At 58.9% G+C, this 15,864-nt stretch overlaps 1 protein-coding gene across 1 annotated transcript in view; it reads right to left on the reverse strand.

The window, feature by feature from the left end:
* The window catches only part of WIZ (WIZ zinc finger), a 57,874-nt gene extending 43,307 nt beyond the window's left edge, over nt 1-14,567 (reverse strand). The window contains 2 exon segments of the mRNA XM_080361377.1: nt 7,675-8,078; nt 14,494-14,567. Of these exon segments, the coding sequence (XP_080217503.1) occupies nt 7,675-8,002 (328 nt within the window). The 5' untranslated portion in view covers nt 8,003-8,078; nt 14,494-14,567.
* Between the last annotated feature and the right edge of the window lie 1,297 nt (nt 14,568-15,864).

Genomic DNA, 15,864 nt, shown 5'->3' on the forward strand with positions numbered 1-15,864 from the left:
TGTTCCCAGCCTTGGGGGCTTGTTGGCAGTTTTAGGGGTTTCTGGAGCGACGCAGACTCCCTAAAATACCCCAAAATATTGGGGGTTCTGACCCCCATGAGGCTTTTAAACTCTCACAAAAGGACTCTAACCCCTCCATGCTTCTAAACCCCCCAAAATGCTTCAAATCCCCCCAAAAAAGGCTTCAAATCCCCCCAAAAAGACACATTTTACACAAGCTCTCCTTAACCACCACCGTCTTGCACAGACTAAATCCGGGTGTAAATACCCATTGAATGGGGTATTTTCTACCCCAAATCCAGGTGTAAATACCTATTGAATTGGGGTATTTTCTACCCCAAATCTGAGTGCAAACACCCACTGAATGGGGTATTTTCTACCCCAAATCTGGGTACAAATATCTGTTGAATTGGGGTATTTTCTACCCCAAATCTGAGTGCAAACACCCATTGAATGGGGTATTTTCTACCCCAAATCTGAGTGCAAACACCCATTGAACTGGGGTATTTTCTACCCCAAATCCGGGTGCAAACACCCATTTAACTTGGGGTATTTTCTACCCCAAATCCGGGTGCAAACACCCATTTAACTTGGGGTATTTTCTACCCTAAATCTGGGTGCAAACACCCATTTAACTTGGGGTATTTTCTACCCCAAATCCAGGTGTAAATACCTATTAAACTGGAGTATTTTCTACCTCAAATCCAGGTGTAAATACCCATTGAACAGGGTATTTTCTACCCCAAATTTGGGCGCAAATGCCTATTGAACAGTGTATTTTCTCCCCAAAATCCAGCCACAAACACCCATTGAATGGGGTATTTTCTACCCCAAATCCGGGCACAAACACCCATTGAATGGGGTATTTTCTACCCCAAATCTGGGCACAAATACTCATTGAACAGGGTATTTTCTACCCAAAATCTGGGTGCAAACACCCATTGAACGGGGTATTTTCTACCCCAAGTCTGGGCTCAAATACCTATTGAAGAGAGTATTTTCTCCCCAAAATCTGGGCACAAATACCTATTGACCGCTGTATTTTCTCCCCCAAACCCCGGCACAAACACCCATCGATCGGCGCATTTCCAACCCCGCATTTCCCCCATTCCCGAGCCTTTCAAACACAAAAGCCGCGCACCCCGAGGGCGCCGGCGCCTCCATTCAACCCTTTCACCGCCCAAATTCCACCTTTTCAGCGGTCATTCCAAACCCATCGTTCCTCTTTCTCATTCCCCTTCAAGCCTTATCAGTCCTGGGACTAAATCTGGACCCGGCTCTGCTCCATCCATTAAGATTTACGTGCCGGGCGGTAGGAAACTTTCCTCGTCAGCACTCGAGTTGCTTTCCAAGCGCCTTGAAACTCATCCAGGTTCTGTCGCAACCTCGTCTTGTTTGGATCCATCTCCGTTCCACATCCAGCACGTTCCGCTCAGGGAAAATGGGGCCGTTTTGACCCGCGATTCACATCCTCATCCCCCTTTTCTCTTTGCTCCGGGTCCCTTTGACACCCCCATTGAATTTTCCCTCTATTGGGGGGGTTTTTTGGCTTCGCTCTCATTAAATTGGGGGTTTTAATCACCTCGAAAAGCTACGACGGGGGAGCCAAGGGAAGGCACAAGCTCAGCTCTTGTGTGTCTGTAATATTAACGGGCGAGAAGGTCTCCAAAGGCCATTTTGGATGCTGTAAGGACACGGAGAACATTCCTGAGGGCCTTGGGGACACCTCAGCATGAACATGGGGCCTTGGGGACACCTCAGTGTGAGTGAGGGCTTTGGGGACACCTTGAGGTGACCGTGGGCCCTTGGGGACACTCTGGCATGAGTGTGGGTCCTTGGGGACACCTCAGTGCAAGTGAGGACTTTGGGGACACCTTGAGGTGACCGTGGGCCCTTGGGGACACCTCAGCATGAACATGGGCCCTTGGGAAACTATGGCATGAGCAGGGGCCTTGGGGACACTTTGGTATGAGTGTTGGCCCTTGGGGACACCTCAGTGCGAGTGAGGACTTTGGGGACACCTTGGGGTGACCGTGGGCCCTTGGGGACACCTTGGCATGAACATGGGCCCTTGGGGACACCTTGGCATGAGCAGGGGCCTTGGGGACACGTTGGCATGAGTGTTGGCCCTTGGGGACACCTCAGTGCAAGTGAGGACTTTGGGGACACCTTGGGGTGACCGTGGGCCCTTGGGGACACCTTGGCATGAACATAGGCCCTTGGGGACACCTTGGCATGAGCAGGGGCCTTGGGGACACCTTGGCATGAGTGTTGGCCCTTGGGGACACCTCAGTGCAAGTGAGGACTTTGGGGACACCTTGGGGTGACCGTGGGCCCTTGGGGACACCTCAGTGTGAGTGAGGACTTTGGGGACACCTTGGTGTGACCGTGGGCCCTTGGGGACACCTCAGCACATGTGGGTCCTTGGGGACACCTTGGCATGACTGTGGGCTCCTTGGGGACACCTCAACATGAATGTGGGTCCTTGGGGACACCTTGGCATGAGCATGGGCCCTTGGGGACACCTCGACATGAACATGGGCCCTTGGGGACACCTCGACATGAACATGGGCCCTTGGGGACACCTCGACATGACTGTGGGCTCCTTGGGGACACCTCAACATGAACATAGGTCCTTGGGGACACCTCAGTGCAAGCGAGAGCTTTGGGGACACCTTGGCCTGACTGTGGGCCCTTGGGGACACATCAGCATGAACATGGGCCCTTGGGGACACCTTGACACATGTGTGGGCCCTTGGGGACACCTGGGCATGAGCAGGTGCCTTGGGGACACCTCAGTGTGACCATGGGCTCCTGGGGACACCTCGGCACATGTGGGTCCTTGGGGACACCTCAGTGCGAGCGACGGCTTTGGGGACACCTTGGCGTGACCATGGGCCCTTGGGGTCACCTTGGCATGAGCAGGGGCCTTGGGGACACCTCGGCATGAACATGGGCTCCTGGGGACATCTCAGCACGTGTGAGCCCTTGGGGACACCTTGGCATGAGCAGGGGCCTTGGGGACACCTTGGTGTGACCATGGGCCTTTGGGGACACCTTGGCATGAGCAGGGGCCTTGGGGACCCCTTGGCATGAGCAGGGGGCTCCTTGGCGACACCTCGAGATGAACGTGGGCTCCTGGGGACACCTTGGCATGAGCAGGGTCCTTGGGGACACCTCAGCACAAACGTGGGTTCCTGGGGACACCTCGGGACATGTGTGGGCCCTTGGGGACACCTTGGCATGAGCAGGGGCCTTGGGGACACCTTGACATGACTGTGGGCCCTTGGGGACACCTCAGTGCGAGCGAGGGCTTTGGGGACACCTTGGCGTGACTGTGGGCCCTTGGGGACACATCAGCATGAACATGGGCCCTTGGGGACACCTTGACACATGTGTGGGCCCTTGGGGACACCTGGGCATGAGCAGGTGCCTTGGGGACACCTCAGTGTGACCATGGGCTCCTGGGGACACCTCGGCACACGTGGGTCCTTGGGGACACCTCAGTGCGAGCGACGGCTTTGGGGACACCTTGGTGTGACCGTAGGCCTTTGGGGACACCTCAGCACTTGCGGGTCCTTGGTGACCTTCACCCACAAGGACAAATAATCTTGTCACAAAAGGACGTTCGGTTGGGACGACTTGACTTCCCTTCATCAACCCAACATTGGCTTTGCCCAACCCCCGCGTCGCCTTCCACGTGTTCCCCGATAACTCCAAGAACAACCTTCTCCATCATTTTTTTGGCCACCAACGCGACACCAACAGGTCATTTCCCTCCCTATTTCAGACCCGACCAACCCCAAGTACCGGATTTACATTTTCTTTACCCCTTTTTGCCGTTAAACCACTTAAAAACTCGTTATCCCCCCAACAAACGAGTCGCGTTCGCTCATCGGCAACAAACTCCAGATCGACGCGGCTTAAGCACAAACTGCGTCGGGAGGTTTGTGGATCAACCAAAACGTCCCCAAAAACCCAACCAGGCAACCACGGCACGTTTACGCCGCTCTCACCGCCATCTTGCCAAAATCACCTCAATTTGCCCCAAAATGCCCAGCGGAGGAGGAGGATGGGGCCGCGTCCTACTTAACGAGGCGACAGGAGAACCCGCAGCCGTTAAGCCCGGCTTATTTTTAACCTGCGTCCCGGTTAGCGAGAGCGGGGCTGGATTGGGAGGGTTATTTATAGACGCCGACAGACGGGCACGGCAGGTGCTGCGCGGCTCGGCCAATACGGTGGGAACCGCGGCGCCGTGCGCTAGGGGGGACGCCGAGGGGACCCCTCTTCGCCGCGCACCCTCTGTGCTCAACGCTATCATTTCGGGCCAAAAAAAGACCATTTTGGGCAAGAAAACATCGCCGATAACACACCCCGTTGCGTCGGTGGCGCTGCCGACTACGTCGTGACATCCTGGGCGCGCAACCACCTAACGCAAACGCGTTCAAGCCCAATTTTGGATGCGGATAGAGAGTCGCCAACCCCAAAAGTCATCGGGAAGGGGTTGATGGGTGAGAGTGTCGTCCCTCTCTTTCCTTTGTGGAAAAATCCTCCCGCTGGTTGAGGTTTCCAACTCTGCTCTGGCCCTGCCCGTTGTCTCGGAATCAAGTATTCAATTATTTATTTGCTAGGCAACAACGTGACATCGTTCCTGGCGCCGTGACATCGTTCCTGGCGCCGTTTGCAAGGCTGACGAGGCGCTAATTAGCGAGGAAGGTTCCCAGGACTGGGAAGGAAACCTCTTGGTTGAGAGAAGTTGAAATCCAAGAGGTTAAACTCAGCCTAAGTGTGGTGGGCAGGAATTGGATGATGCTGGGAAATGGTCGTGATTTTGGGGGTGGCCGCTTTGTGGTGTAAAATAAGCCAAGAAAGGTCATGGGGGGACCATGAGGGATCCAACCAAACCCGACACCCAAATTTGGGGCCATGAAGGATCCATTCAACCCCGACACCCAAATTTGGGGCCATGAGGGATCCATCCAAACCCCGACACCCAAATTTGGGGCCATGAGGGATCCATCCAAACCCAACACCCAAATTTGGGGTCGTGAAGGATCAACCCAAACCCCAACACCATAATTTGGGGTCACAAGGGATCCATCCAAACCCAACACCCAAATTTGGGGTCGTGAAGGATCCACCCAACCCCGAGACCCAAATTTGGGGCCATGAGGGATCAATCCAACCCTGACACCCAAATTTGGGGTCATGAAGGATCCGTCCAACCCCGACACCCAAATTTGGGGTCATGAAGGATCCGTCCAACCCCCACACCCAAATTTGGGGCCATGAAGGATCCGTCCAACCCTGACACCCAAATTTGGGGTCATGAGGGATCCATCCAACCCCGACACCCAAATTTGGGGCCATGAAGGATCCATCCAAACCCGACACCCAAATTTGGGGCCATGAGGGATCAATCCAACCCTGACACCCAAATTTGGGGTCATGAAGGATCCGTCCAACCCCGACACCCAAATTTGGGGCCGTGAAGGATCCGTCCAACCCCGACACCCAAATTTGGGGCCGTGAAGGATCCATCCAACGCCGACACCCAGATTTGGGGTCATGAGGGATCCATCCAAACCCGACACCCAAGTTTGGGGCCATGAGGGATCCAGCCAAACCCGACACCCAAATTTGGGGTCGTGAAGGATCAATCCAACCCCCACACCCAAATTTGGGGCCATGAAGGATCCGTCCAACCCTGACACCCAAATTTGGGGTCATGAAGGATCCATCCAAACCTCGACACAATAATTTGGGGTCATGAGGGATCCAACCAAACCCGAGACCCAAATTTGGGGCCGTGAAGGATCCATCCAACGCCGACACCCAGATTTGGGGTCATGAGGGATCCATCCAAACCCGACACCCAAATATGGGGTCATGAGGGATCCATCCAAACCCGACACCCAAATTTGGGGTCGTGAAGGATCCACCCAAACCCAACACCCAAATTTGGGGCCATGAGGGTTCCGTCCACATTGCGGGGGGACGAGGAGTCTCCAAAACGCCACCAACTGGTTTTGTGCGCATCTGGTGGCACGACGGCATGGGGTGATGGCACGGGGACGATGGCACGGGGACGATGGCACGGGGACGCCGGCCCGGTAGTTGTCCCCTCGCTTCTGCTTCCACCAAACCCCCGCGTTTGTCACCGCGAGACGGCGCCATTTGGGGAACACCAATGCTCAGAGTGACATCAACCACCAACCGCGCCGGTACAACCGTCAGCTGAACCACCCCAACCAATCAAACCAATGAACCCAGTGAACTGAACCAAGTGTACCGAACCAACTGAACCAAACCAACCAACGCGCCCAACGAACCCAACGAACCAAACCAGCCAACGCGCCCAACGAACCCAACCAACCAAACCAACCAACCCAACGAACCGAACCAACAAGCCCAAGGAACGGAACGAACCGAACCAACCAACCCAACAAACTGAACCAAACCAGCCAACAAGCCCAACGATCCAAACCAACCGAACCAACCAATCCAATGAACCGAACCAACCAGCCCAACAAATGGAACGAACCGAACCAAACCAACCAGCCCAGTCAAATGAACTGAACCAATCAGCCCAAGAAACCGAACCGATCGACCCAACCAACCCAATAACCGAACCAACCAGCCCAATAAACGGAACAAACTGAACCAAACCAACCAGCCCAGCCAAATGAACTGAACCAACCCACCCAACAAACCGAACCGAACGAACCAACCCACCCAACAAACCGAACGAACCAACCCACCCAACCAACCAAACTGATCGAACCAACCAACCCAACCAACCAAACTGATCGAACCAACCAACCCAACCAACCAAACTGATCGAACCAACCAACCCAACCAACCAAACTGATCGAACCAACCAACCCAACCAACCAAACTGATCGAACCAACCAACCCAACCAACCGAACCGAACCAACCACATCGACCCGACCCAACCAACCGACCCGACCCAACCAACCGAACCGACCCGACCCAACCAACCGAACCGACCCAACCAACCGAACCGACCCAACCAACCGAACCGAACCGAACCAACCCAACCAACCGAACCGAACCAACCCAACCAACCCAACCAACCGAACCGAACCAACCAACCCACCCAACCGAACCGAACCAAACCAACCCACCCAACCGAACCGAACCAAACCAACTCGCCCAACCGAACCGAACCAACCAACCCACCCAACAAACCGAACCGACCAACCCAACAAACCAAACCGAACCGACCAACCCAACAAACCGAACCGATCGAACCAACCCACCCAACAAACCGAACCGATCGAACCAACCCACCCAACAAACCGAACCGAACTGACCGACCCACCCAACAAACCGAACCGAACTGACCGACCCACCCAACAAACCGAACCGAACTGACCGACCCAACCAACCGAACCGACCAACCCAACCAACCAACCCAACCAATCGAACCAAACCAACACAACCAACCCAACCAATCGAACCAAACCAACCCAACCAACCGAACCAACCCACTCAACCAATCCAACCAACTCAACCCAACCCACTCAACCAATCCAACCAACTCAACCCAACTGACACAACCAACATGAGCGTCACTGGCCACGTGTGACACACCAAGAGACGTCCCCAACCCTCAAAAGCCACCGCGACGGCGCCGAGCGGGGACTCACCGGCCACATCATGTGCTTCCAACGCGACACCGGGTTCTTGCCGGGATAGCGACGCAAAGAATTCGGGTCCCTCCGGTAATGGGCGCAGGTCAGAACCAGGGGGTCCCATCGCCTCCTGGCTCATTGTCACCAAATCACCCGCGGCGTAGAAAGCGTCTTCATCCGGCTCCGGTGATGTGGCGGGTAACGTCGGGTTCTCCGGGGGGTTTTTGGCATCTTGGGGACAACCCGGGGGGGAAAACGCGTCGGCGTTGGGATCCGGTGACATCAAGAGGGTTCGGCCTCCATCTCCTTGACGCTCCGAGAAATCGGGGACGGTTTTCTCCATCCCTCGCCGACTGAGTTTCGCGGCTCGGAAGAAAACGCCGCGGCGGCACCGGGCGGCCGGGGAGCGCCGGAAAAACCTGCGAGAATTGGGGGGAAAAGAGGCGAAAATGAGAAAAGAGGCGAAAATAAGAGGCCGGATTTGGATGGAACGGAGGAAAAAACACAGAATCCCAGAATGTCGGGAGTTGAAGGGACCTCAAAGCTCATCCATCCAACCCCCCGGAGCGGGAACACCCGGCTGAGGTGACACAGGAACGTGTCCCTGTCCTTGAACTTGAACTGAGGGGCCAGAACTGGACACACTATTCCAGATGTGACACACTATTCCAGATGTGGCCTCCCCAGGGCAGAGCAGAGGGGCAGGAGAACCTCTCTGACCTACTGAGCACCCCCTTCTAGCCCACCCCAGGTACCATTGGCCTTCTGGTGGTCTCCCATCCAAGCACTGACCGGGCCCGACCCTGCTTAGCTTCCCAGATCAGACGAGATGGGGCGTTCTCAGAGTGCTATGGCTGCATATATTATATATGTGTATATATATATGTTCCCCAAGTATATCCTCATAGTATCTGAACTAAACCCTTTTCTCGAGGGCAGAGCAGGGGCAGGAGAACCTCTCTGACCTACTGACCACCCCCTTCTAACCCACCCCAGGTACCATTGGTCTCCCATCCAAGCACTGACCAGGCCCGACCCTGCTTAGCTTCCCACATCAGACGAGATGGGGCGTTCTCAGGGTGCTATGGTTCTATATGTTATATATATGTGGGGCAGTGTGTTGTATCCGTCTCACCGGATGTTCCCAAAGGTCCCAATTTGAACAGGACAAATTGGGCCCTTTGGGGACAATCTGGGGACACTTTGGGGACAATGAGGTAGCGAAGAACCCCCCGAAATATAAATCATCGCCGCAAAAGGGCACAGAAATCAAATAATTGGGAAAATTAAAGGCTGCAAGGGGCGATTTAATTAAATCGAGCAAAAACAGGGAGCACCGGGAAGTTGAAGAAGACGCTTCAATTTCCTGCTCGTTGCCCAAATTTGGGGTGTTTCCCAAATTTCCCGCTCCCTTCCCCAATATTCATTCACGTCCCAAATTTCCTGCTCACCTCCCAAATCTTTCGCTCGCTCCCAAATTTGCCACTCACTCCCAAATTTGCTGCTCGCTCCCAAATTTGCCGCTCGCTCCCAAATTTGCCGCTCGCTCCCCAAATTCGCCGCTCGCTCCCCAAATTCGCCGCTCGCTCCCCAAATTTCCCGCTCACTCCCCAAATTTGCCGCTCGCTCCCCAAATTTCCCGCTCGCTCCCCAAATTTCCCGCTCGCTCCCAAATTCGCCACTCGCTCCCAAATTTCCCGCTCGCTCCCAAATTCGCCACTCGCTCCCCAAATTCGCCGCTCACTCCCAAATTTGCTGCTCACTCCCAAATTTCCCGCTCGCTCGCCAAATTTCCCGCTCGCTCCCAAATTTCCCGCTCGCTCCCCAAATTTGCCGCTCGCTCCCCAAATTCGCCGCTCGCTCCCCAAATTTGCCACTCGCTCCCAAATTCGCCGCTCGCTCCCCAAATTCGCCGCTCGCTCCCCAAATTCGCCGCTCACTCCCAAATTTGCCACTCGCTCCCAAATTCGCCGCTCGCTCCCCAAATTCGCCGCTCGCTCCCCAAATTCGCCGCTCGCTCCCAAATTCGCCGCTCGCTCCCCAAATTCGCCGCTCGCTCCCCAAATTTGCCGCTCGCTCCCAAATTTCCCGCTCGCTCCCCAAATTTGCCGCTCGCCCCCCAAATTTCCGCTCACCCCCCAACCTGTTTTCCAGCCGTTCCCCAGCTCGATTTCGGGTGCTTTGCCGGACCCTCCCCCAGCGCGGCCGAGGCGGAGCCCAGCGGTGCCATTTAAATGCTAAACCGGTTAAGTGGGGACAATCAGAGCCAGGGGGGGGACAATTGGAGCCCCGGGGACAAGGGGACACACCCGGGGGACAAGGGGACAGGCCAAAGGTTTCGTCACAAAAGCTTCAACCACGAGTTTTCAACCCAAACGCTTCAACCGTCGGGTTTTAACCCAAAAGCTTCGCCCGTCGAGTTTTAACCCAAAAGCTTCAATCGTTGGTTTTTAACCCAAAAGCTTCAACCGTTGGATTTTAACCCAAAAGCTTCAACCGCCGGATTTTAACCCAGAAGCTTCAATCGCCGGTTTTTCCCCCAAAAGCTTCAACCGCCGGATTTTAACCCAAAAGCTTCAACCGTTGGTTTTTAACCCAAAAGCTTCAATCGCCGGTTTTTAACCCAAAAGCTTCAATCGCCAGATTTTAACCCAAAAGCTTCAATCGCCGGATTTCAACCCAAAAGCTTCAACCGTTGGTTTTTAACCCAAAAGCTTCGCCCGTCGGGTTTAATCCAAAAAGCTTCAATCGTTGGTTTTTAACCCAAAAGCTTCAACCGTTGGTTTTTAACCCAAAAGCTTCAACCGTTGGTTTTTAACCCAAAAGCTTCAATCGCCGGTTTTTAACCCAAAAGCTTCAATCGCCGGTTTTTAACCCAAAAGCTTCAATCGCCAGATTTCAACCCAAAAGCTTCAACCGTTGGTTTTTAACCCAAAAGCTTCGCCCGTCGGGTTTAATCCAAAAAGCTTCAATCGTTGGTTTTTAACCCAAAAGCTTCAACCGTTGGATTTTAACCCAAAAGCTTCAACCGCTGCTTTTTCCCCCAAAAGCTTCAATCACCGGATTTTAACCCAAAAGCTTCAATCGTCGGTTTTTAACCCAAAAGCTTAAATTGTTGGTTTTTAACCCAAAAGCTTCAATCGTCGGATTTTGCTTCAATCGCCAGATTTTATCCCAAAAGCTTCAATCGCCGGATTTTGCTTCAATCACCGGATTTTATCCCAAAATCTTCAGCCGATAGTTTTCAACCCAAAAGCTTCAAATCGCCGAATTTTAACCCAAAATCTTCAGCCGATGGTTTTCCCGCTTCCTCGAACCAACCGCGTGTTTTCCCATCCAAAAGGGATTCCGGTGATCCGGTGAAGCCGCGACGCCGGTAACGCCATCCCAGCCGATTTCCATCCATTGCCATCACTCCTCTCCAGTGGTAACGACCTCGTTATAGCAGAAAAGCGGCTTTTTCGCCCCAAATCCCGCGCCGAGGGGTTTTGTGGGACGCGGCGGTGCCGGATCCTCGGGGGATTCACCGCGGCGTCCGTGGGGATGAAGCGGCGGCTCCTCCGCGGCGTCGGTGGTGCCGGGATGTGGCGAGAGTCGCGCCGAGCGCCGGCGGCACCGCGACCCGTGCCGGAGAGCTGCTTGGGAAGAGGGAACGGGCCCGGCACGCGCCATCGCCAAATCCACCGGCGGCGGATGACGAGGTGGCTCGTTTGACCCGGTTAACGAGCTCGGCGGGATCGGTGGTGCCGTCATGCGGTGCCGGCGATGGCGGGCGAGGGAAGCGGATGGTGCGGGGTGAATCCGGCACCACTCGGTCAACAGTGTCCTGGGTTGCTGCGTGGCACCTGCCAGAGCCGGACGCCTGGGTCCCTTCCCGGATGCCTGGGTCCTCTGCTCGGCACAGACCCCCCTGATCACAAATGCCAACTCGGACGCCTGGGTCCCTTCCCGGATGCCTGGGTCCTCTCCTCAGCACAGACCCCCCTGTCTACAAATGCCCACCCGGACACCTGGGTCTGCTCCCGGACACCTGGGTCCCTTCCCGGACACCTGGGTCCCCTCCTCGGCACAGATCCCCCTGTCCACAAATGCCCACCCGGACACTTGGGTCCCCTCTCGGACGCCTGGGTCCTCTCCTTGGCACAGACCCCCCTGATCACAAATGCCCACCCGGACACCTGAGTCCCCTCCCGGACGCCTGGGTCCTCTGCTCGGCACAGACCCCCCTGATCACAAATGCCCACCCGGACGCCTGGGTCCCCTGCTCAGCACAGACTCCCCCTCCCTCCCTATACCCACCCGGACGCCTGGGTCCCCTCCTGGACACCTGGGTCCCCTCTCTGGCACAGACCCCCCTGTCCTTGCCTATACTCGCCCGGACGCCTGGGTCCCCTCATCGGCACAGACCCCTCTGTCCACAAACGCCCACCCGGACGCCTGGGTCCTCTGCTCAGCACAGACCACCCCTCCCCCCTCCCCCTCCTTATACCTACCCGGACGCCTGGGTCCCCTGCTCAACACAGACCCCCCTGTCCACAAATGCCCACCCGGACACCTGGGTCCCCTGCTCAGCACAGGACCCCCCCCTCCTCCCCCCCAAACCCACCCGGACGCCTGGGTCCTCTCCCGGACACCTGGGTCCCCTCTCCGGCACAGACCCCCCTGTCCACAAATACCCACCCGGACACCTGGGTCCCTTCCCGGACGCCCGGGTCTTCTGCTCGGCACAGACCCCCCTGATCACAAATGCCAACCCGGACGCCTGGGTCCCTTCCCGGACGCCTGGGTCCCCTCCTCGGCACAGACCCCCCTGATCACAAATGCCCACCCGGACGCCTGGGTCCCCTGCTCAGCACAGACTTCCCTGTCCTTCCCTACACTCACCCGGACGCCTGGGTCCTCTCCTCACCATAGGAATCCCCACTTCCCCTGCAAACCCACCCGGACGCCTGGGTCCCCTCCCGGACGCCTGGGTCCCCTCCTCAGCACAGACCCCCCCTCCCTCCCTATATCCACCTGGACGCCTGGGTCCCCTCCCGGACGCCTGGGTCCCCTCTCCGGCACAGACCCCCTCGGACGCCTGGGTCCCCTGCTCAGCACAGACCCCCCCTCCCTCCCTACACTCACCCGGATGCCTGGGTCCCTTGCTCAGTACAGACCCCCCTGTCCACAAACACCCACCCGGACGCCTGGGTCCCCTGCTCAGCACAGACCCCCTCTCCCTCTCTACACTCACCCGGACGCCTGGGTCCCTTCCCCAGCACAGACACCCTCCCCTCCAGACCCACCCGGACGCCTGGGTCCCTTGCTCAGCACAGATCCCCCCTCCCTCCCTACACTCACCCGGACGCCTGGGTCCCCTCCCGGACACCTGGGTCCCTTCACCAGCACAGACACCCTCCCCTCCAGATCCACCCGGACGCCTGGGTCCCTTGCTCAGGACAGACCCCCCTGTCCACAAATGCCCATCCGGACGCCTGGGTCCCTTCCCGGACGCCTGGGTCCCCTCTCCGGCACAGACCCCCTCCCTCCCTACACTCACCCGGACGCCTGGGTCCCTTGCTCAGTGCAGACCCCCCTGTCCACAAACACCCACCCGGACGCCTGGGTCCCCTGCTCAGCACAGACCCCCCCTCCCTCCCTACACTCACCCGGACGCCTGGGTCCCTTCCCCAGCACAGACACCCTCCCCTCCAGACCCACCCGGACGCCTGGGTCCCTTGCTCAGCACAGATCCCCCCTCCCTCCCTACACTCACCCGGACGCCTGGGTCCCTTCCCCAGCACAGACCCCCTCCCTTCCAGACCCACCCGGACGCCTGGGTCCCTTTCTCAGGACAGACCCCCCCTCCCTCCCTACACTCACCCGGACGCCTGGGTCCCTTCCCGGACACCTGGGTCCCTTCACCAGCACAGACACCCTCCCCTCCAGACCCACTCGGACGCCTGGGTCCCTTGCTCAGGACAGACCCCCCTGTCCACAAATGCCCATCCGGACGCCTGGGTCCCTTCCCGGACGCCTGGGTCCCCTCTCCGGCACAGACCCCCTCCCTCCCTACACTCACCCGGACGCCTGGGTCCCTTGCTCAGTGCAGACCCCCCTGTCCACAAACACCCACCCGGACGCCTGGGTCCCCTGCTCAGCACAGACCCCCCCTCCCTCCCTACACTCACCCGGACGCCTGGGTCCCTTCCCCAGCACAGACCCCCTCCCCTCCAGACCCACCCGGACGCCTGGGTCCCTTGCTCAGCACAGATCCCCCCTCCCTCCCTACACTCACCCGGACGCCTGGGTCCCTTCCCCAGCACAGACCCCCTCCCTTCCAGACCCACCCGGACGCCTGGGTCCCTTTCTCAGGACAGACCCCCCCTCCCTCCCTACACTCACCCGGACGCCTGGGTCCCCTCCCGGACGCCTGGGTCCCCTCCTCAGCACAGGACCTCCCCCCCCCTCCCCCCTAAACACACCCCCCCCCCCCAAACCCACCCGGACTTCTGAGTCCCCCCATCACCACACCCCCCCTCACCCCCCCCCCCCACTCCCCGGGCCGCCCGTTTCCCGCCCCCCCCACCCCCCTCCTCGTCCCGAACGCCTGGGTCCCTTCCCGGTTCCCTCAGGCCCTGCCTCCCCCGGACGCCTGGGTCCCTCCCGGACGCCTGGGTCCCCCCCGGACGCCTGGGTCCCCCCCCGGACGCCTGGGTCCCTCCACTCCGCGTTTCAGCACCGGGGACGGGGTCGGGACGGGGGGTCAGGGGGGGTCAGAACCGCCTCCCCCCCCCTCACCTCAGGTCCCCACCGGGTGTCCCCCCCCCCCCCCCTGCCCCGGTCACTCACCCCACCGGCCCCCCGGGGCCGGGCCCGCCGGGCTGCTCCTCCTCAGCGGCTCCCCCGCCGCCTCCAACCCGGCTCCGGCCTCCGTAGCAGCCGCCGCGCCGGGGACATGGTCCCTTTAAATCCCCCCCCGGGGGCCCGGCCGGTCCCGCCGCCGCCGCCGCCGCCGCCGCCGCCTCCTGCGCCGCTCCGGCCGCTCCTCCGCCTCCCTCCCGGCGGCGGGGCCTCACTACGTCACGCCGGGCGCGACCAGGCCGCCGCCGACATCTTGGGGGCGGCGAACGGGGTCCCAGCGCCGCCTCCGCCGCCTCCGCCGCCGCCGCCGCCATGTTGGGCCGCTCCCGCCCCCCTCCGGCCGTTCCCGCCCCGCCGGAGCGGCCGCTGCGCGTCGCCGCCGCCCTCCGCCCTCCGCGGGCAGCGCGGCGCGCTGCTGATGACGCGATGGGCTGCGCGGCGCCGCCATCTTGGGAGTGGCGGGTAGTGGGGTGGGGGGAAGGAGGGCGGGGGGAGGCGGTGCCGCGACCTTCCAGGAGGGAGGGGGGAGAGAGGGGGAGAGCGGCGCGGGGGTTGCGTCATCACGGAGCGACGGCGGCGCCGCGCCGCCATCTTGGGGGGGCGCAGGGGGAAGGTCCGGCCTGAGGGGACCCCGCGGTGCTGGTGTCACCAAAGGGGACACAAAGGGGACACAAAGTGGCCTTGGCCTAAGGGTCCCCATGGCCATGTTGTCCCAAAAGTGTCCCCGTGGCCCTGACATCCCTGTGACTGTCACCCCAAGGGTCCCCATGACCCTGCTGCCCCCATGACCATGTCCCCAAGTGTCCCCATGACCGTGTCCCCATGTCCCTGTTGTCCCCAAAGTGTCCCTATGGCCCTGTCACCCCCATGACCATGTCCCCAAGTGTCCCCAAAGTGTCCCTGTTGTCCCCAAAGTGTCTCCATGACCATGTCCCCAAGTGTCCCCCATGTCCCTATTGTCCCCAAGTGTCCCCATGGCCCTGCCATCCCCATCACTGTGTCCCCAAGTGTCCCCATGACCGTGTCCCCATGTCCCTGTTGTCCCCAAAGTGTCTCCATGGCCCTGTCACCCCCATGACCATGTCCCCAAGTGTCCCCATGACCGTGTCCCCATGTCCCTGTTGTCCCCAAAGTGTCCCCATGGCCCTCTCACCCCCATGACCATGTCCCCACGTGTCCCCAAAGTGTCCCTGTTGTCCCCAAAGTGTCCTCATGACCATGTCCCCAAGTGTCCCCATGTCCCTATTGTCCCCAAGTGTCCCCAAAGTGTCCCCATTGTCCCCAAGTGTCCCCATGGCCCTGCCATCCCCATCACTGTGTCCCCAAGTGTCCCCATGACTGTGTCCCCATGTCCCTGTT

The sequence above is a fragment of the Nesoenas mayeri genome, assembly GCF_963082525.1.
Source record: "Nesoenas mayeri genome assembly, chromosome: 31".
NCBI lineage: Eukaryota > Metazoa > Chordata > Aves > Columbiformes > Columbidae > Nesoenas > Nesoenas mayeri.